Genomic DNA, 21068 nt, shown 5'->3' on the forward strand with positions numbered 1-21068 from the left:
GCTTAAAATGTGCATTTAGCTGCTAATCAAACTAAAATCTATGCAGCCTACTTTGTAGCATGCCCTTTTAACGGGACTCTAGCACAAATGAATAATGTATTAAGCCCTCATGTCAAAGCAGAATACATAAATTAACACTGCTTCATGTGATTCCCTCATTCTTCCCTTAGTTCCCTGCTCAGCCCATCATGCTGCACTGGCACTTATATAGAATCTAAAATGATTTTCCCTTAAGTAAGGTCAAAACTTTGATCAAGTTAAAACAAATGATATGGCACGACAATAACAATTTTTTTTTTTAAAGAAATACTTGCATTGAAAATAAGAGCATGGAGTAAGAAACCACAGCATGTTCCGTAGTCTAAGATTGTTAAAACTTTGTTCAGTATTCATATTTGTTTGTTCACTGTTCTAGTCCTGAAGGCACTTAATAACAAAAATGAATAAGAAAAAAACATCAACAACACCACCAACAAATCTTCCTCTCCCTATTACCCTCTGTCAACCTGCTCGCCACTATAAACGTCTGTGCTCAACACATGTCCAACCCACCCCAGCACTCAGGCAACATTCCCATGAAAGACATTAGTGGCCATTTTTATTAGCCACTTTAGCCACTGTTTGTGTTGGAGTGATAAACTCCCTTCTTCTTCATCCATGCCGAAAAACATTTGCCTTTTGGAAGGGACATCCTGCCCACGCCTGCAATCAGTCCTGGAGAGGCAGCAGCTGGGGGGCGGCAGGGGGGCAGAGGACAGGGGAAGGGGAGAGGAGGGATCAGAGACGAGCATAAAACTCTTCATTGAGTTGCGTTAGCTCGTTGGTCTCCTCTTCGTCCTCCTCCTCTTGAAGCGCCAGAGGAGCAGGCAGAACCTGGGAGGCCACCTGTGCAGCACCAGGTTCTGAGCCCGGTTCGGAGCCCGGTTCGGAGCGAGGAGGAGTGTGACTGTCTGTGGCAGGTTGTGGAGCGTCCCTATATCCTTCCTCCCTCACCTCTGTGGACTTTGCTAGGACAGGCTCAGGCCCTGCTCCTGGAGGCCTTGCTGCGTTTTGGGGTTGGGGAGGAGGAGGAGGCGTGGAAAAAGAGAGGGAAGGAAGAGTAGAGGAAGAGGAAGAGGAAGAAGTAGGGGGAGGAGCTGCTGCCTGGGCAACAGATCCTGAAGTCTTATTGTCTGGTAACGCCACGGACGGGGGTCCGGCTCTGACGGCCTGCTCCGTGTGATCTTGATATACACTTTCCCCACTTTTCGGGTACAGAAAGGTCCTCATTTGACCTTTGCCTTTAACATTCACGGTACCTCTGTAGTCAAACTCTAAGCCCATGGCACTAAGCACAGCGTGACTCTCCTCGCTCACCTGCACCCGACACTCCACTCCGGTGGAGTCCATGCGGCTGGCAATGTTGACCGTGTCTCCCCAAATGTCATAGAGAAGCTTAGTAGTGCCAATAACCCCCGCCGTCAGGGGCCCATGGTTGAATCCAATACGCAGCTTGAAACCAAAACCAAGCATGTTCTTGTTGAAATCGTCCAGGACGCCCATCATCTCCAGAGCGAAGTTGAAGAGCGCCCTCAGGTGAGCGTGCGGGGAGTCATCTTCATTCTCAGCCAGCTGCCGGACATTCAGCCCCGACGCCGCCATGTAGGTGGCACCGATTGTTTTGATTTTTTCAACGCTTTTGAACTCGTGTTTGCGAAGGAGCTCGTCAAAGTCTCCGATCAGCTCGTTGAGGACACGGTAGCACTCTTTTCCGCCCTCGTAGCTCTCTTCGTAGAACTCGCTGAAGTTCACAATACTGGCAAAGATCACACCCACGCTGTCGTGGTTCTTGGAGTAGCTCTGGGTCACCTGGTGGAACAGAGACAAGACAAAGATGAGCTAATACCGAGTGACAATGCAGTGATTAGGATTCTCACCTTTCTTCTACTTCATTCAGGAAAAATTCAGAGAGGACTGTGTTGATAGAGATCCTTAAAATATTCTGTTCTTGATTACAAAATAAGAGGAAGTATGTATAAAGTATTGTTCTTCATTATTTCACAAGACCTGTTTCCAAAAAGGTGACATAAATAGAAACAGAATATGATGGGTAAAACATTCAAACCACATATTTAATTCAAAATAGCACAAAGACACATCAAATGTTGAAATTTCATTGTTATTGACAATTATACGAGTTATAATTTGAGCTTGCTGTGTTGGGACAGGGTGGGTCATGTTTACTACATCAACCTCTCCTTTTAACAATACTCTGTTTGGAAACGGGGGAGACCAATTGCTATAATTTTGAAAGTGGATTTTTTTTTCTTCATGTTTCATAATTCAATATGTGGACATGGCATTCATGATTTTCCAAAAAATTTCAAATTTTGCCTCATCAGACCACAGGACAGTTTTCCACTTCACATCAGTCCATCTTACAGTAAATGAGCGTGGGACCGGAGAAGGCTGTGGAGCTTCTGGATCTGGTTTATTCACGGTTTTCCTCTTTTCATGGTAGAGTTTTAACTGGCACTTGTGGATGCAGCGACAGACAGTGTTCACAGACAAGGCTTTTTGAAAGTGTTGCTGGGCTCATACAGTGATGAGTGATGTTCACCACAAATTCATGTCTGTTTTCAATGCAGGACCCTCTGAAGGCTTGAATACCACAGGCACCCAATGTTGGTTTTTGGTCTTGTCCCTTGAGCGCTGAAATTTCTTCAGATCCTCTGAGTCTTTTAATGATAATATGAACTGCAGACAATGATACCAAACCCCAAATTCTTGACAGTTTAACATCGAGAAACATTATTCTTACATCGTTGCACATTCTATCCAGCGCAGTCTTTCACAGAGTGGTGGAGCCCTAGCCATCTCTACTTCAGAAAGACTCAGCTTCTCTGGGTTGCTCTTTTTAAACCCACTAATGTTATTAAAGGGATAGTTCACCCAAAATTGAAATTTCACTCATTATCTACTCGCCCTCATGTGGACTAAGGGCTGGGAGAAGTTTCAGAGTCCTCCGTGGCTCCTCTGAGTTACAGGGGGTCTCGGCGTCTTGTATTGAAGCCCCGAAATGTGAAATTGTCCCGAAAAAAATTAAATAAGTCTATATTTCAAGCTTGTTCTGTAGCGGAAGCTTCTCGAAGCTCCTCTTCCTGGTTTGTCAAATTTGGACAAACTGGGAAGAGGAGCTTCCGCTACAAACAAGCTTGAAATATAGACTTATTTAATTTTTTTCGGGACAATTTCGCATTTCGGGGCTTCAATACAAGACGGACATTACATACGAGCAGCATGGAGGTATTTGGATGTTTTTTGGTGTGTCTTTTTGTTACGAAGACAGTTGGTATCCATTTGCAACCGTTATATGGACATGCACTGCCACGCCGAGACCCCCTGTAACTCAGAGAAGCCACGGAGGACTCTGAAACTTCTCCCAGCCCTTAGTCCACATGAGGGTGAGTAGATAATGAGAAATTTCAATTTTGAGGGTGAACTATCCCTTTAACCTGTTGCAAGTAACCTGATTCATTGTGAGATGTTCCATATGGTGTTGACTTTGGTATTTCGTAACTTTTCCTGTCTTTTATTGCCACTGTCCCAACTACAAACGTGTTGCTGACATAAAACTCAGAATGGCTATATCATCACATTCTCTTTGTGTTGATGTTTTACACAGCTTGTTTTGGAACTTTTTATGGAAACGGGGTTGTATTTTTGTAACAACAATGACAAAAAACCTTGAGCTGGTCAGCGACATGGATGGGGATGATGTTGCCCAGTAACCACTCAGCCTGGTCTCGCATCGTCTGGATCTTGGAGCGATGTTTGTCGGCCTCCACATTGCCATGGTAATGGAGACGGTAGCTGACCTCAAACTCACGGTTAAGGAACCAGACCAGAAGAAGCAGCAGGAAGAAAGCCAGGACGGCTTCTGGGACCAAAAGGTCCAGAGGCTGCGGGGGAGGGTCCCGAGAGTCTGAACCATCATCACCTGATGTGGAGATGTTCCGTCTGACAGAGGAAACAGTGGGACAACAAATGTGATTAAAAGGTAACAAGAGAAAGAAGGCTAGAAGATACATTTATTTCCTTAGCCCTGTCTATCATTATGTGATGTGTGTTTCATCTAAATGACATGTCATCATGATGGAACATTTCTGGTCCTGTTTTAATAAAGTTTGATAGAAGATTTCTGCAGTCAGGCTCTAAAAACAGCAGACCAATCAGAGATACTTTAATGGCCTAACTCAATTACACTAATTGCTTACAATGTTGCACAATTGTTGCAATGTTGTCCATTGTCTAACTGTGTCTGTTTATGCCTCATCTTTGTATAATAGCTTGTATTCTGTGTATTTTATTACTTTTATGTTATGTGTAGGGACTACAGATGGAAATTAGCTGCGAGCTAAATCTGGTGCAACCATCTTTTCATTTTTTTCCTTTAAATGATTGATGTAATTGCACATTGTCCCTTATTAAACTAATAAACTAAACTAAACTAAACTTACAACTTGAATACCAAGCTACACTTTAACGCCTGTATATCCATCTTTAATTGCATGACGTGATGTTTATTCCATTTCTCTGCAGTTATTGTCAAATGACATTTTGGGTAACTTGGGAAATCAGAAACTGTAGTAAAACTATTGGTATGCAGTAACAAGTAACAAAGCAACAAAATGTTATTACAGTAATACAGTGGTGATACAGGTAAAGCCTAAATCAAAACGCTACCTAGTGAAGACAGAGAGTTTTCACTCACGTCTTTCTCCTGCTCAGAAGAGGAGTTACTTAACTTGTGGCCCTAATACAAAATTCAAGCCAGCACCGGCTGCATGAGTCATTTTCACCACTAGTGACATTTAGCAGACATTACTACTGGTGCACACAGGAGAGGAAGAGAAGAGACAGGGAGGGATTGGAGGAAAAACAGCAGGGAAGCCAGAGAGAGCTGGAGTTATGAAAAATATATATATAAAAAAGAGACACATAGTTCATGTTGACCCCTCAAATGTCACTCATCCATCAAACCCCTCTGTTTCCACGGAGACACTCACCCATGAACTGGCGAGTTGTTATTACTGGAGCTGAAAGCAACAAGAGTTGAGCCAGTCAGGAGAAAGCACCGGTCCCATATATGCACAGACACACAAGTACGCACAACACACACAGGAACACATGTACATACAAATGGGCTCAAATCCCCCTTTCTGGCTGAGTAGCAGATCGATGAAGGTAGTTATAATGTTTATCAACAACTAATTCATCTATAAATAAATTTACAAATTTACATTTGTAACATATATCATAAAATACATTTGAAAATTATTTCACTTTATGCTGCTTCAAAAGCACTACTTTCCTTAGATAAAACACATTTTTTGTGGAACTAAATGATGATTATTACATGTTTCACTTTTATGAACTAAGTAGAGCTCAGACTGGATTATTAGTATTTTAATGCTACTATAAGTAATAAATACCATAGATATTATAGCCGCGTGTGTGTTTGTGTGTGTATACTCACGGGAGTACATGTGCTCCTGTATATGTATCTATTGCCGTTTTGTACGTGTGTATTCATAAACATAGTATATGGAAATAAGTTTTGACCTGTACCTGTGTAGGGGGCTGTACAGCAGCAGCAGCAGAGCGACCCCTGTAGCTGTGGCCAGGACTGAGCGCATCCAAAAACTCAGCTGACAGAAGTTACAATACTGGATGATGGCCAGAATGGTGGCACAGCACAGGAACATGGTCACCTTGGGGAGAAAGCAGGTTGATGTAGAGATGAGGGAAAAATCTAATAGGGTTCTCCACAGGTTCAGTTCATGGGGGCTAACATGGCAAGATATCATATCAATTCAAAAACCACAGATCAGAATGATGTTAATGTGTCCAACTGCAGTGACTGCTGTGCTCAATGTGCTTTGTGTGATGCACTGTTACAAATACAGACTCGGTCTAAAACAACATAACAAATTTCTTCCTTCATGCCAGTGCAAGTGACCACTTCTGGCCACAAGCAATCCATCGCCTGATGTCCTACATTACATTTACCCTCTTGTACAACACCTTTTGTCATTAAATCATTGTTTTAAAAGTTTACTGACTAATTGGTCTGTCTTATATCTCTTTTATCTATTAGCTAAAATCCCTCTTTATTCCACAGCAAACTTTTTTTTCTTAGACTGGTGTGTTTAATGTTTTTAAAGGTTTAAGGTTGGTCCTCAAGTTTCAATTCAGGTGCCAGCTGTCCCAGGCTGTTCAGGTGTGTTTCAGTTTTCACTTTCAATCCAGTTTTAGTTTCACTTTTTGTTTAGTTTTTTTAAATACTGTCAGGCATGGTTTATCAAGATTTAAGACTGAAAATGCAAGTTATTTTATGAAGACTTTGAACATAATTTCAATCTCAAATCTCACTTGCAGTTTAATAGTAAAAGTTAATACTGAGTTATCACAGTACTACAGCACCCTGCACAGATAAGTGGTATAGACAATGGATGGATGGATGAAACACTTTAAATTAATCAACACTGAGCAAAATTTGAATTCAGTGACTTATGAATACCTCCATGGACATTTGTCAGTTTAAACGGAGGGAAATCACTGACTCTTGTGTTACTGTCAGGCAACTTCTTCATGGACCTGATATAATATTTTCACCTGAATGTTTTAAACCTAAATAAATATCAAACATTGTTTTTGCATCATTAATTGCCCCTCAGGGATCAATAAAGTGATTTGTATTGTATTATATTATATCATGTTTTATCCTAAGTTGTTTTGTTTTTACTTTTTTGCTAACTAATTTTTCAATAAAAGCACTGGTTGCAAGTGTGTTAATAACAAATTAGTTGGAAATATGGCTCATTATTAGCGATTAGACTGTAACATTTGCTCTGCCAGTCGTCTCATGTAAATCAAAGGGTATCCAAAGTCTAAATGTCAGATGCAATATAAACCAACTGTGAAACCGAGAGCATATTGCATTGCAAAAAAACACTCTTCATAAATCACATGCTGGAAAAGATTCTTCAAGGTCAGTATAGGATTTGATAAGAAACAAGCTGATTTCCATAAGCACTGGTTGATTTATGCAAACACATGGAGACAGTGGTTGTAATTTGGGGACATTCACAGGTTGTTAAAGATGACAAAGGACAGGATAAAATCTTTTCCCTCTCATCCCTACACATGTCCTCCCTTTCTCATAGTCATGCCCTCCCTCTAGCACTGTTATTGGGTCTTAATATCTTCAAAGGCATTAAAGTCCAGAAAACTGCATGTCTAATTAACAACTCTCCATGAGACAACTGCTTTGATCTGTAAGCCCCAAAGAGATGGAGAGAGTGGAGGATAGACAGAACATGGTGGGAGAGAAATGGATAGAGAAATGGGGTGTTGAAAATCCTTGAAAAACAAGATATCAAAACACCACACATCTTCCAAGCAGCCGCTGGCTCAAAACTGGAAGGCGAGAGTCAAACTTATACAGAGTTGGCTGTGGCCTTGACTCAATACAGCAGGAAAAAAAACACTGTTAAGTATAGCTGCTCTCAATCTTCTCACATGCAGGACTCAAAGAAGAAGAAATGTCAACATTTGTGGTGCCAAGGTCCACAGTTAAAACCTCGTGAAGCCTCCTAGCTGTTTTCTTTCTACAGTTCCTATCAGTGCTAATGCCAGCTAATGGCTATGCTGGTCTCCGAGGATCTCTGGCTTCAGACCACGATGGGCAAGGTCTCAAACCACCCGACTCCTCTCTGACTCCTCTTAAGGCTTAGAGATATCAATGAGGGTAAACTCTTACGGCTTGAACAGCACTAGTATTAGCATTACCACTGTAACCACACAGAAAGCACAGTTGAACTAAGAGTCGACCACTAGTTAGATTAGTTACTGCACTAGGACAAATAGTGGCAGTTATGGTAGCTTTAGTAGGAGTGCAGCAGCAGCAAGTGTAGTTTATTTTTTGTTTTGCTATGTTATTTGTGTATTGCCTTTTATAGGTGAGGTTTAAAGATAAGACCAGAGTGGGTTTCTACCTCACCCGCACATGTTTTATTTTTATTTTCATTTATTTATTTTTTCATTCTACAATTGTGCAAATACAAAAAAATAAATAAATAAATAAATATATATATATATATATATATATATATATATATATATATAGGAAGGATGTACTTTCACTTTTAACCTCTGAGATGTAAAATATGTCTTAAGTATGTCAAAGATTTTGTACTAATGAAAAAAAGAGAAATGCTCAATTAGTTTGGTTAGTTTATAAACACATTTCACATTTTGCATGTTTATGCCCTGAATACAACTAAATATGGTTCAGACAATGGGATTTAAAAGTTTTGGCAAAGAAAAATGACATCCTGCACATCCTGGATATACAGAGTCAGTCTGACCACAGTGTTTTCTGATGCACATCTTTACCTGGAGGGGCAAGTGGACGCTGCAGGTGAGGTGGGATAAGACAGAGACGGCGGGGAGGGAAACCAACACAGCCCCAATCACATGACGAGGAATCCATCCAGAGACCACCAGTAGCAGGGAGCGAGTACAGTTCATCACCTCCTCCAAATAGAAGGCCATACTGCAGCAGAGTGGGGGGGGGGGGGGGGGGGGGGGGAGAAGATGAGTTTCCAACAACACACCAGAATCAACAAAATCATGACAACAGAGTAAGAAGAAAATATTACTCTCGCTCTATAACTCTCACCCCACCCTCAGTCCTCTTCCTACGCAGTAAGGAAAACACTGCAGCAGGCTGCTAGCCAGCCCTTAATTAAGACACATTAAAACACAGCTATGTTGTCCAATTCCCAGCTAGAAGATGAAAATGTATTGCCCATTTAGGAGTGGCAATAAGTGAAAATTGATTCATTTTTAAACACTCTCTCCACTGAGACCCATCCAAAGCCTGCGCTGGAATACTGGAAAAAGTCACGTAAACTTTGCAGAGGGACTGTACCTGGTACCAGTATGTCCTTATGCCAATGTCTGAGCCAATAATGCTCTTGCACATACAAAATGGACATGAGCCAGTTGTATCTGACCAGGGGGAAGTTAATCCATTGTGGTGTGGAAGCCAACCAACACATAAAATAATTTGTTTTGGTTTTAGTGGGGAGCTGTAGTGCTACAGAATGGTCTATCAGTGGTTTTCCATAATGTGCCACTGTCTGAGGCCCAAGAGATGGAGGTTTTTGTTCCAACCGAACTAGAGCAGCTGATAGAATACAAACACTTGGATATTCTTAGGCCCCAGCGGCAGAGCACTGACTACAGCAGCCTAAATGACAGAGGGTTTTCCGTCCATGCCAGGAAAAAAATAACTCTGTGGAAAACACTGAGTCCAGAGTCATTTTGTTTCATAATATAGTCAAAGTTTGAGACGATATTTAACACAAAGTCCATCTCCATGTCATTTGCCGAAGCCTCCTCACCGTATGGACAGCACCAGAGAGGCCAGCTCCAACAGACCAGCCAAGGGAGCCAGGGCCAGGGCAGCAGGAGCCGGGGTCCCGGTGGCTGGGCTCACAAGAGGTGGAAGGAAGCAAGCCAGGGTCAGGGCCAGGAAGACAAAACAGCTGAGGAGAACATCCAGGAAGGAGCTGAAGGTGGAGCTGGCAAATGTCTCCACCTGAGCCTGGTTTTTCACCTGAAAGAGGAGGCGGGATGCAAAAATGAGGAGACACAGTGGCTCGAATTTCCCAGAAATCAGGCCTACAGCTTACATTGCACGCATATTCATATTCACCAGCCTGGCCGTTTAGACATAAATCGAGCAGGAATGGTTTTCAGACTGAAAAGTCAAACATTATTCTTCCTGTATCATCCAAAGTCCACATGTTCCTGCCTCTGTTTGATGATGCTATCTTCACTATGTTATTATGTTGCCTTCTTCTTTTTCATAATTTCTCTAAATTCTCTGTGACTGTAACAATCACCAAAGCTCCAGGTTTATCCACCAACTCCATTTATACATAAAGTGAGTTAAAATAAAAGATGTAAAGAATATTGGTGTTATCAAAAGTAAATGCTGTAATTTAATATGTAATCCAAGTCTATTTATGTATACCTCCTTCTCTACTGTAAGTGCATTTTAGGTTGTTTCTTACTATAACCTTTATAGCTGCCCTATTTTATGCTAATACCATTTGTATTGTACTTTAACTTAGTGATAGTCTAAATGACTAATGGGATGAAGGGCAGGTGTAATAACTTTGTCTCAAATTGAAAAGAAAAGAAGAGGAAAGCTGTGATAAACTAAATCTGAATTGAAGCCAACGTGTCCAAGACATTTCTCTCTGTAGTAACACTGGTGTGACAGCAGGGGGCTGCAAGTCTGTGAGGTCAGGGCAGGCCAACTGGAACTGGTCCTGGGTGTGTGTGAGTGTGGCACTAATGTGGCATAAAATGTGGGATACTGGGAACAACATCCCTCCCCTTCTCACTCACAAACATGTACACAAACATTAAACACACATAGACGAATATCACCGACCAAGATCCATCGATGTGCGATTTGTATGTGGTCAGTTTGTGCTCTGCTTGTCCTACCCATGTACTTACCCAGCATCATCACAGAGATCAGAAAGATGGAGAAAATTCTCTAAGGGCAGCGATGAAGGTTATAGTGACGGACAGTGAAGTATTTATAGGTGCAATAATACTGAGGTAGGAGTGTTCATGTGTGTGTTTGTGTACCTCCTCCTTGTAGCTGCTGCGATAGGCCTTCTCCAGAGGTCTCTCTAGGAAATTAAGACTGATCTTGTTGATTGGTGGCTTGAAAAAGTAATCCTTCATCAGACTGTAAACCAGAGAAACACAAGTCCAAATATAAGGCCATGCATTAAAATTAGATCCCACTGAAAAAGCACACCTTACTGGCAAATTGTAACAGGATTTCCAGTGTAAGTATATTTTAGTGACAATAAGATACTTCATATAAGTAAGTATTTGAGTAGATTGTGGGATTTTACAGACTGTACCTTTGTATTTTTTTTTTTATCAAGAGCATCCAAAGATCATGTTATATTATATAATAATATTCATCAAGGGTGTTCCCCTGACCTTATAGGCACCGTATGGGCAGGGTAAAATGCTTCCTCACATGCACCAACTTTAAAACTGATTGTGATTTATAAATAGAAAGAGGTGTAGGACGTGCGTGCGCATTGTTATAAATCTGTAAGTTTTTATGCACACGCATTTCCTGTGTTTCCTCCGTACGCCACCTGTAGTGACCTTTCCTACGCACAGTTTTATAAATGAGGCCCCAGCCCTGCAATCCTGAGCATAAGTGGTTTTTAAAAAAAAATGTTTGGAAGGATAGGAACACACCCTTAATAGAAAAGGTTTATATTCTTCACATTACCGATGCTTACTGTGCGTTCACACCAAAAGCGTCGGGAGTGTCGCGGCGGCCAGAAGTAATTCATTTTCAATGGAGACTTGCGTCGAGGGGCGTCGACCCGCGTCGCTTTTGGTGTGAACGCAGCATTATCAAATGTGTCCCTTCATCTCCATTAACCCCATCACCCTGATCAGATATTAGCCATCACCCTTGAGTGCTACGATCTATCACAAATTCTACCTTTGCTCTCTTTGCTCACCTGTCCTCCCTGATAACATCCACAAAGTGGACGTCGCTCTTTTCTCGGAAGTTCTTGGCACGCAGCTGTATCAGGGCGGAGTGGTCCATACCGGGACCCGCTGTCCCTGTACCACCAGTCATGCCTAAACTGGTGCCGGTCCCCGTGCTAGTGCTAGTCTTCTTCTCTTTCTCCTGGAGCATGTCACACAGGGAGCTCTGGCTGGCACGCACTGGGTCTTCCAGTGGGGGACTAAGGAGGCCGTTGGCCGCCCTGGGGCTGTGACCGGGGACGAACTAGAGGAGCAGGAGGAGAAGGTGAAGAACATTAAGAGGGTGGGAGGGACAAGGTTCAGAAAAAAATTGAAGAGAAGATGAGGAAAAAGAGCAAAAGGGAAAGAACATGAAATGGAAGTGACAGAGGGAGTGATTGTTGAGGTGCTTCGATGACACAAAAGATGCCTTCAAATCCATATCAGATATTTTACATGACTTAAATGATTCTGAATTCATCCTTATGGGTGACTTCAACTGGGACTGGCTCCCCTGGACCTCAGATATTCTTAAAGAGTTGTGTGATTCCCTGGGCCTGGTGCAGCTTATTGAAGCACCAACAAGACCAAACCCAAAGTCAGAAAATAAATCTACTTTGCTTGATCTGATTTTAACAAATGCATTTCATAAATACTCCTCAGTTGGCGTATTCTGTAATGATGTCAGTGATCACTGTGCAATTGCCTGTGTCAGAAATAGAAAAATTCCCAAGACTGCACGGTTCATTTAAGGATATTTAAAAAGTTTGAAGTGCAGGCCATCCTACAGGATTTGTACAATAGTAACATCAGCAGAGTCACTTTAATTACTGAGTTTGACCTGTTTTGGGATTATTTTCACTCTATTTTCTTATCCATTTCAAATTGGCATGTTCCTGTCAAGAGATTCAGGGTGAGTGGTGATGACAATCCCTGGTTTTCAGAAAGTCTGTCAGAGCTAATTCATTTAAGAAATAAATATTGGGAACAAGCTAGATTCACAAACTCATCTGCTGATTGGACAAAATTTAGAACCATAAGGAACAAATGTACTTCTGATGATCAGAAAGGCTAAATCTGAGTTTTATTTGAAGTCAGTCACAGAAGAACCTAAATAATCCATCAAAATTATGGAAAATTATTAAATCACTGTCTAATGCTAATGTTGTTTCAACCCTTCCTGTCTGTCTGGTTGGCTCAGCTAAAGTAAAGGACAAAGCTGCTATTGTGAATCATCTTAATAAACACTTCATCAATGCAGGGTCTATATCTGACAGCCAATTTTCAAATACTTACGACCCATGCTCTCCCACCCCAGGAAGTGATGTAAACATAGACTTATTTGATTTTAAACCCATCAAGTTTACAAAGCCTTAAAAGACATTAACCACATAAAATCTGCAGGTCCAGACAATCTGGATCCCTATCTCTTAAAGATGGCTGCAGATATTACTGCTGCACCTATTGCACATATATTCAATTTAAGTCTCCAATCAAATGTAATACCCACAATATGGAAAGCTGCATACATTCTTCCTCTACTCAAGGGTGGAGACCTTTGTGATCTGAACAAGTGAGTTTCAGTCTGGTTTCAGAAGTGGTCACAGTACTATTACTGCTGCTATGGCAGTGACAAATGACCTCACTGGTGCCTTGGACCAAAAACAGCAGTGCGCCACCTTATTTGTAGATCTCTCAAAAGCATTTGACTCTGTGGATCATGAATTACTTTCTATTTTTATAAATGATTTGGGTAAAGACGTTCAAGCTAATTTGCATTTGCATGCGGATGATACAATCATATATACAGTACATTTACTCCCTCTGCAGTACAGGCGACTGACAAACTTCAGACTGCATTTCAGTCATTGCAGAGAGGCTTGAGGGATCTTTTATCAAGAGTTTGCTTGCAAAACTTTAACAATCTAAACATTTCTACATCTGACGGTACATTGATTGAAAGGGTGTCCTCATATAAGTACCGAGGAATATGGATTGATGAAAAGCTCTCATCTCCAATCTAATCAAGAAACCCAAACTGAAGATAAGCTTTTATTTTAGAAACAAATCATGTTTTACTTTTTCTGCAAAGAAAAAACTTGTGGAAGCCACCTTCATGTCAGAAATTGATTATGGTGATATACAGTACTGTACATGCATGCAGCCTCATCAACTCTAAGGAGCCTCATGCTTCTCTACGTTTCATTCCCAATGCAACATCACTCACTCATCACTGCATTTTTTATGATGTTGGCTGGACATCACTGAATATTCACAGACAGCAGCACTGGTACATCTACAAAGATTTGTTGGTAAACTCAGTACCCTTCTCTCTGTCAGTTCCAGTAGCTACTATCTGTGACATGTGCATAACTGGTTGCTTTTGGACGCACCTCAGGCCAGGATGGACCTCGGCAAAACATCATTCTCCTACCATGCACCATGGTCTTGGAATAATTTACAAAAAGTGCTTACCTTAAAATCATTTGTACCTACAGTATGAGTGACTTCAAGTGTATTATAAAGAATGCAGTGAGGGAAGAGTGTGATTGTTTTTCTCGTATGAGCTGTGTGTGAGTATCTGGGTTTTGTTTTATTGTTTATTTTATATCTTGTATGAACTGATTTTACATGGCTGCTACCTTGGCCAGGTTTCTATTGTAAAAGAGATATCAGATCTCTATGGGATTTCCTGGTTAAACAAAGGTTAAAAATAAAATGACAAATGTCAGTTGTACCTTTGCACTGCTAGTTTTGTGCTCTTCCTGGCAGCCGTTCAACACAGCCACATCATCAGCCTGCTCTGCTCCCGCAGGCAAGGCCGCACTACGGGACACACAGGGAGGCTGGAGAGAGAAAGGGATGACAGGGGGAGTGGTTGACAAATAAAAAAAGATCACACAGAAGGAGCATTAACTACAACATCATCACTTTATATATGACTGACCGTTTAGTCAGACTAGTTCAAAGGGTGTAGTCTCTGATATCTTTACCTCTCCCATGACAGAACAGACACAGTCAAAATCACTTGGTGCATGAGCCACATTTGGGAGTAATGAAAAAGGTCACACCAGCCCATATTTTAAAAATACAATGTCAGAGCTTAGCGTCCTGTCTTCTACAACTGAAGGAGTGAAGGAGAATCACTCAATATCAAAGACACACAGAATGAATGTTAGTTTGAGTTTCTTACTAGTTGTTAGTTGGTACATTGTACTTTTTGGGACACCATCCTCAGTTTTTTTTTTTAAAGGGATAGTTCACCCAAAATTGAAATTAACCGAAATGCGAAATTGTTCCGAAAAAAATTAAATAAGTCTATTTTTCAAGCTTGTTTGTAGCGGAAGCTCCTCTTCCCGGTTCGTCAAATTAGAGGAGCTTCGAGAAGCTTCCACTAAAAAACAAGCTTGATATAGACTTATTAAATTTTTTTGGGACAATTTCGCATTTCGGGGCTTCAATACAAGAGGGACATTACAGACGAGCAGTATGGAGGTATTTGGATGTTTTTTGGTGTGTCTTTTTAGACGAAGAAAGTTGGTATCCATTGACAACCATTATATGGACAAATACTGCTGCACTGACCCCCCCGTAACTCAGAGAAGGCACGGAGGACTCTGAAAATTATCACAGCTCTTAGTCGACATGAGGGTGAGTAGATAATGAGTGAAATTTCAATTTTGGGTGAACTATCCCTTTAACCTCACTTACCCCAATCCTGTGTGATGGTTGGTGGGGCAGCAGGGGCTCTGCAGCCTGAGCTCCTCCAGGGATGAGGTCTGGTGTGTGGGATTGAGGACAGGAAGACAGGCCGACTCCCCCAAAATCCCCACCTGGCAGTCCCATCTGAGAACAGCCGCACTGCACATCGTGCTCCACCCTCTTCCCTGAGATCAGGTAGGTCCTCAAGCCTACGGGGGGCAGAAAAAGTACATTTAGGACTGCATAACCGTGACTTTTTGCTGTTTTTGTTTAAATTTCAACCACTACATACAATATACATATCATCTGTGATGTTACTCAGAGTATCGATGGTTACACTACGGCGAGAATGCAATCCTTTCGACAGCCCAGTAGCTGGCTCGGAGGGCTTTACCACCACAAAGTAGTGAGCAATTTGTTTGTGCCAAACATTCACTGGGCAACAAATCCTCTAATGCGAAGATTGCTGCATGTTACACCTATGTACTCTGATCTAGTGCTGAAACAATGAGTCAGTCTTCAGGGCAATTACAGATCTATAATTGTGATAGTGAATTGCTTAAGTCGATTAGATAAAAATAAGGTTAGGTCAAAAATGTGTTGGTACCGTTAGAGCATCAAATGCTAAAATTAGGTTGTGTTTCTTGTTTTACATTATTATGAAATAAACACTGTTTCTTACTGCTCAGACTAAAACAGACTTGAAGTTTGTATTGGAAAATAGTGGGTAGTTGCACACATGCCCTCATAAGCCAATCATTAGCCACTCTTTGTTCATGCACACACATGCTGGCAAGCAGGTGGTAAGGCAATACTCAGTGTTTCACCAACAATGTTTGCATATCAGCCCAGAGCTCAGGCCATGGTCACACTGTTGTAGGGCCAACAAGGGAATACACAATCAGTGGATTAGAGTGGTGGCCCACATCCAGCTGCAATCAGCCTGACCAAACACACAGTAACCTGGCTGGCTTCGTTCAAACAGCTAAAGACGCTAACCTTGTCAGCATACTGATGACTTGAAGAGCAACCATTAAGAGTCTTGATGTAAAAGAAACCCCACAATAACAACAATATTATCTGAAATGAATTATCATTTTAAAAAGCTCATCCTGCTGCTCCTGTCTGGCACGAAAGCGTTTAACATTTGAACTCTGGTCACTCTGATGCATGATGTCATTTTTTATTAAACCGAAAAAGGAAAATACATGTGATGATGTGAGTGCGACTGATGAGTTCCAAGTATGTATGTGTGTGTCAGTCAGTCAGTTTATGAGTAGGTGTGTTCATGTGTTGGCCTCTGTACTACAGTACATTTTCTGTGAACTTCCCCCTCATGTGTCTCTACTTTCACTGGACAGACGCACTTGCCATCAGTCTTTCATGTCTTTAAATTCCTTTCATTTGTAAAGGTTAATCTTTTTAGTGAGTCGGTGTAACATAAATCAACTAGCTAAATAGTCTAACTACTTTTTTTTTTTTTTTTTTAAATCCCGGATACTGTCAGGAGATGAGGAACAGCAGATGTAGAGCTACCACTACTATCACCTCTAGCTTTGAAAACCAGTTAATTCAGTAGTCGAACAAAACCATCAAACCCTTGTGATTTCACAATTTGAATGAGAGCATGATTGAGTTTCCTCACAGTGTTTGTCCTGCTCCCTTTGTTTGCATTAATAATATTAGTAATGAAAATGTAACTAATGAACTTATCTTGGGAGTCTGGAGGTACTGTGTGTTTTGTTCTGGGCCCCCAGGACAATGCAGACTTGGCAAAGGTCCTAAGCCTTTAGGGCACCAACAGTCCTAACTTAGGGGTTGAGTCCATTGCCAAATAAGCAACAAAGGCCATTTATGGGACCTCAAACCACACACAAAAACACACACACACACACACACACACACACACACTCACATGTACACTGTCCCGAATAGGTTCACTGCTACTGTAGTCTCTAGTGTCCATTAGCTCTTAGGCAAAGCAGATTTTAATGGATGTTAACAGGGGCCCTCTGTACGACAAGTGAAGCATACAACTGTGAGTTGGCTAATGAGGGCTCGTTTGCCTCTTCCGGGTTTGTTCTTGATCTCCAATCACTCACTGACCGTCACACGGACACACACACAGAGCAGGCTCCTGTCATAGACAGAAGGTCGGCTTGTTGGGAAACAGCGGGAGCAAATGAATGATGGGTGGGGAGCTCGTATGGAGTTTGTACAGAGAGAAAGGAGTGGCAGGTTAAAAAAAAACGAAGGCTTTTGTGAAGTGAAAGAATAAAGACACAGAAAAATAAATCATAATAAGCATATTTTTCTCTGCTCATCTTCTTTCCCATGAAGATCCTGAACCTGGCCACAGTCAGAAACCACAGTCTGCTTGTATACAGAGTGTAAGGACGATCATTCACACAAAAACCCAAACCTCCTGACTCTCTTTACAAAGATTTATAAACCAGATGTTTGTTGGCTGAATTGTATGGATGAATGACAAAGGAAAAAGAAGACAAAACAAAAAACATGGAAAAACATGAAGGAACATGGGGCACAATCATTAGCTTAAGATACAATTTATCTCATCTTCTCCTGATATTGGCTCTAACAAACCTCTGAATTACCTTAAACTAAAAGGTCAGTCAGTCAATTATAATTTTTTCATTACATAACAGATAAAAAAAATGTATTTTGCTTCATGTAATGTTTATCTTGGGCGCTAGGTCTTGGTTTTAATGGCTCTGCTCAATTAAAGTGTCTCAGTTAGTCAGAGTGTTATACAAGGAACCGAAGCAGCTAAATGTAATTTAGTAATAATTCACTCAATGCGCTTTCCAACTGTGACATGTCAACATGTCTGATGTGAGAGAGATCTATTAAGCAGATATCAAAACGTACTTACTCTACACAAAAGTAAATCTCCCACAGCACCAAAGGTACAAAATCTATCAAGCATAGCGCATCCATCACCTTCTAATGACAGCAGGCTAACTGATGCAATAAACTTTCTAATCTCTATTAAAAGTTTAATGTAATTCAAAGACAAAATATATTAAATGTGTATTGACTTAGTGCCAGTTTGAGTTTGGCTTTGGAAGTGGCAGCAAAAACTAAAATGATTTTATATCTTGAATTTCAAATGTGTTTTCTTTTTTTTTTTTTTCTTGTCAGTAAAGGTCACAAAATGATCTGGCAAAAGATGGATAGGGAGGTGGTAATTAGTGTTTTTTTATTTTTTTGTGATATTCAGTCTTACTCTATGTGTCCCAGCATGAGAGGCAAAATGCTAATGAATTAGAGACACAGTGATAAAGGAGATAGCGAAAGCAAAGTGGTAAACGGCGGAGACACATTGAGGGGGAGGAAGAGAGTAGTTTGAAGGTCACTGAGTTTAGCATGCCTCACATAACCCACATTCCTTGTCTACTTCCATTTCATCTTTCTAACTTTATCAACAGCCTGCTCTAAACTTTAAAACAGGCCTTGAATTGTGAAGGCGTTGAAAGGCTTGACCAAAAAAAAAACAGCGAGAAATTGTACTTTTCCAATAGTCAAGTGCACAGGAGGTTAACGTGTGAATGCTTGAGTGCAAACCTGTTAACAACCTTTGTGTCAATTACCTACTAGATAAAATACCACATGTAGCTTCTGTGTGTTTATATAAGCTGTAAGGCATAACAGAGCTAATCCTTTACAACCCAGTCTTTGCTTTGCAGCCAGTGTGTGTGTGTGTGTGTGTGTGTGTGTGTGTGTGTGCGTGTGTGCGTGCGTTTTGGGTATTGATCCTCTCCAGACTCTGTAAAGGCAGCACTCTGGGACAGAAACTGACACCAGCACTCTAAAGTCTCAATGTAGCTCAATGGTTTTTATTGATGTAGAGTCGACCATCCGGCTGGAGCACAGAGGGTTCATCTGAGGACAGCTACAACTACTGTACTACTACACACACACACATACAAACACAGACACAAAAATGCCCATACTGTATATATTCTATTATATACATTGTTCTTACATAACTTAACATAGCATGTCTTTAAACAAAGGTTGATGTCATTCAAAAGACAGTCCGCACCTGTAGTTACACACACACATTACTGCTAAACATCATAAAATACACATAATTATCGTATAAAAAATCACTACAAATCGAATTAAGATGCCGTTGATCTAACTCCTGCTTTCCACAGAAGGCCTCCTGTACTACTATGTGTGAGTTATATACAACCTACATCCACCTAAAGTGCTTTACGCACAATACACCTTGCAGTAAATATGGAGTTTCTGTTTGAGATTCTATATTGGATGGATGATCTGTCTGACACACACACACACACAAACCTGGCATTTGCTGTGTGTATGACTCATCCTGCAGTGTGATTGCCTTTGCCTCTCATATCCTCATATATTAGAAAACTACCACAATTTGCATCAGACACACAGACACACACACACAGTCACTTTCAAAAGGCCGAGTGTGAACACATGAATGAATGAATCGATGAATGAACAGAGAGGATGAATGGAAAGGAAGCCTAGCTGAGCTGTTAAATTCCACATGTACGCCCGAAAACCATGCGCACCATGGACACACACACACACACACACACACACACACACACACACACACACACACACACACACACACACACACACGAGAATGACTTTCTAACTGATGCACCTCCACCTTCCCAACGCTGACACACACAGGCCTAATTACAATAAATTAATTACCATAGACATTCAAGTCATTTTTTCCTGACCAAAAAAAAAAAAATGAAACATTTGAGAGAAGGAGTTGATGCTTTTCTCTACATCATGTCATTGTAAAAAATAATATTTGGGGGTTTGGGATTCATTGTGCTGAATTGTTCTGCCTAAAGGACTCAGAAAAGAAAAAAAAACAACTTGACTGTAGAATTCTGTGCAACAAAAAGCTCTGAATTCAAACAAACAAATACTGACACAATCATCCTTTCTATCCAGACTCATACACACGCTTCTCCCCACTACTGGACATCTAGGCGTCCCCCCTGAGCAAGTCCTCTAGTTGAGTGTGTTTGGGTGAAAGTCTTAGACTGAAGCTGACATTTCAGATAATCCCCAGAGAGCCGTCCCAATCTGGACTCTGCACTTCCTGACAAATGATCTTTGACCTTACGGCGGCTTCCAACCACATGATCAAAACCATCCCCAGTGACCCAAAGGTCATCACCCCCCCTTCTGGTCCCACACACAGAAAAGTGAGCATGTGTGTGAATATGAGAGAGACAAGAGGGAGACGAGGAGATGCGTCAACATTTACTCAAACCAATTAAGCATCAAAGCAGCTTCAGTCAGGCTCAAAACCGAAGCGGAGCAGGAGAGGGACGAGACTGACAGCGGCTTAACTTCTCATTTTCTCTTCAAGCTTCATCTAACCTCTCTTCTCCCATTCTTCACTTTCATCCGGCTGCTTAGAACAGTCCGAAAATAAACAACTTCAGCCCTAAAAATAGACTTCAACTTGTTTTCCCTTTTCGCAGACATGGCCTTCCAACTGTCAAACTGTCCTCATCCATCTCTAACCATCTTCTTCAACTTCTCCTCTTTAGTCTTGCCAAACCTTACATCTCTTGCCACCTCTCACTACATCTCTTTACATCTACCTAGTCTGTTTTGTCTCTGCTGTCTCTGCGTCTCATTTTTCAGCCGTCTTCCCTACTTTCTACCGCCCTCGCTCCCTCCATCCCTCCCCTCCC

General features: G+C 41.3%; 1 protein-coding gene across 1 annotated transcript in view; it reads right to left on the reverse strand.

The window, feature by feature from the left end:
- Positions 1-543: 543 nt before the first annotated feature.
- The window catches only part of LOC310991268 (adenylate cyclase 9), a 34531-nt gene continuing 14006 nt past the window's right edge, over positions 544-21068 (reverse strand). Inside the window, exons 2-11 of the mRNA XM_083978908.1 lie at positions 15346-15545; positions 14373-14480; positions 11625-11899; positions 10717-10819; positions 9453-9667; positions 8440-8599; positions 5611-5753; positions 5049-5078; positions 3726-3999; positions 544-1848 (exon numbers count right to left, since the gene is read on the reverse strand). Of these exons, the coding sequence (XP_083835034.1) occupies positions 778-1848; positions 3726-3999; positions 5049-5078; positions 5611-5753; positions 8440-8599; positions 9453-9667; positions 10717-10819; positions 11625-11899; positions 14373-14480; positions 15346-15545 (2579 nt within the window). The 3' untranslated portion in view covers positions 544-777. The remainder of the gene's footprint in view (positions 1849-3725; positions 4000-5048; positions 5079-5610; positions 5754-8439; positions 8600-9452; positions 9668-10716; positions 10820-11624; positions 11900-14372; positions 14481-15345; positions 15546-21068) is intronic.

The sequence above is a fragment of the Trachurus trachurus genome (assembly GCF_905171665.1).
Source record: "Trachurus trachurus genome assembly, chromosome: 1".
In the NCBI taxonomy this organism is placed as follows: Eukaryota; Metazoa; Chordata; class Actinopteri; order Carangiformes; family Carangidae; genus Trachurus; species Trachurus trachurus.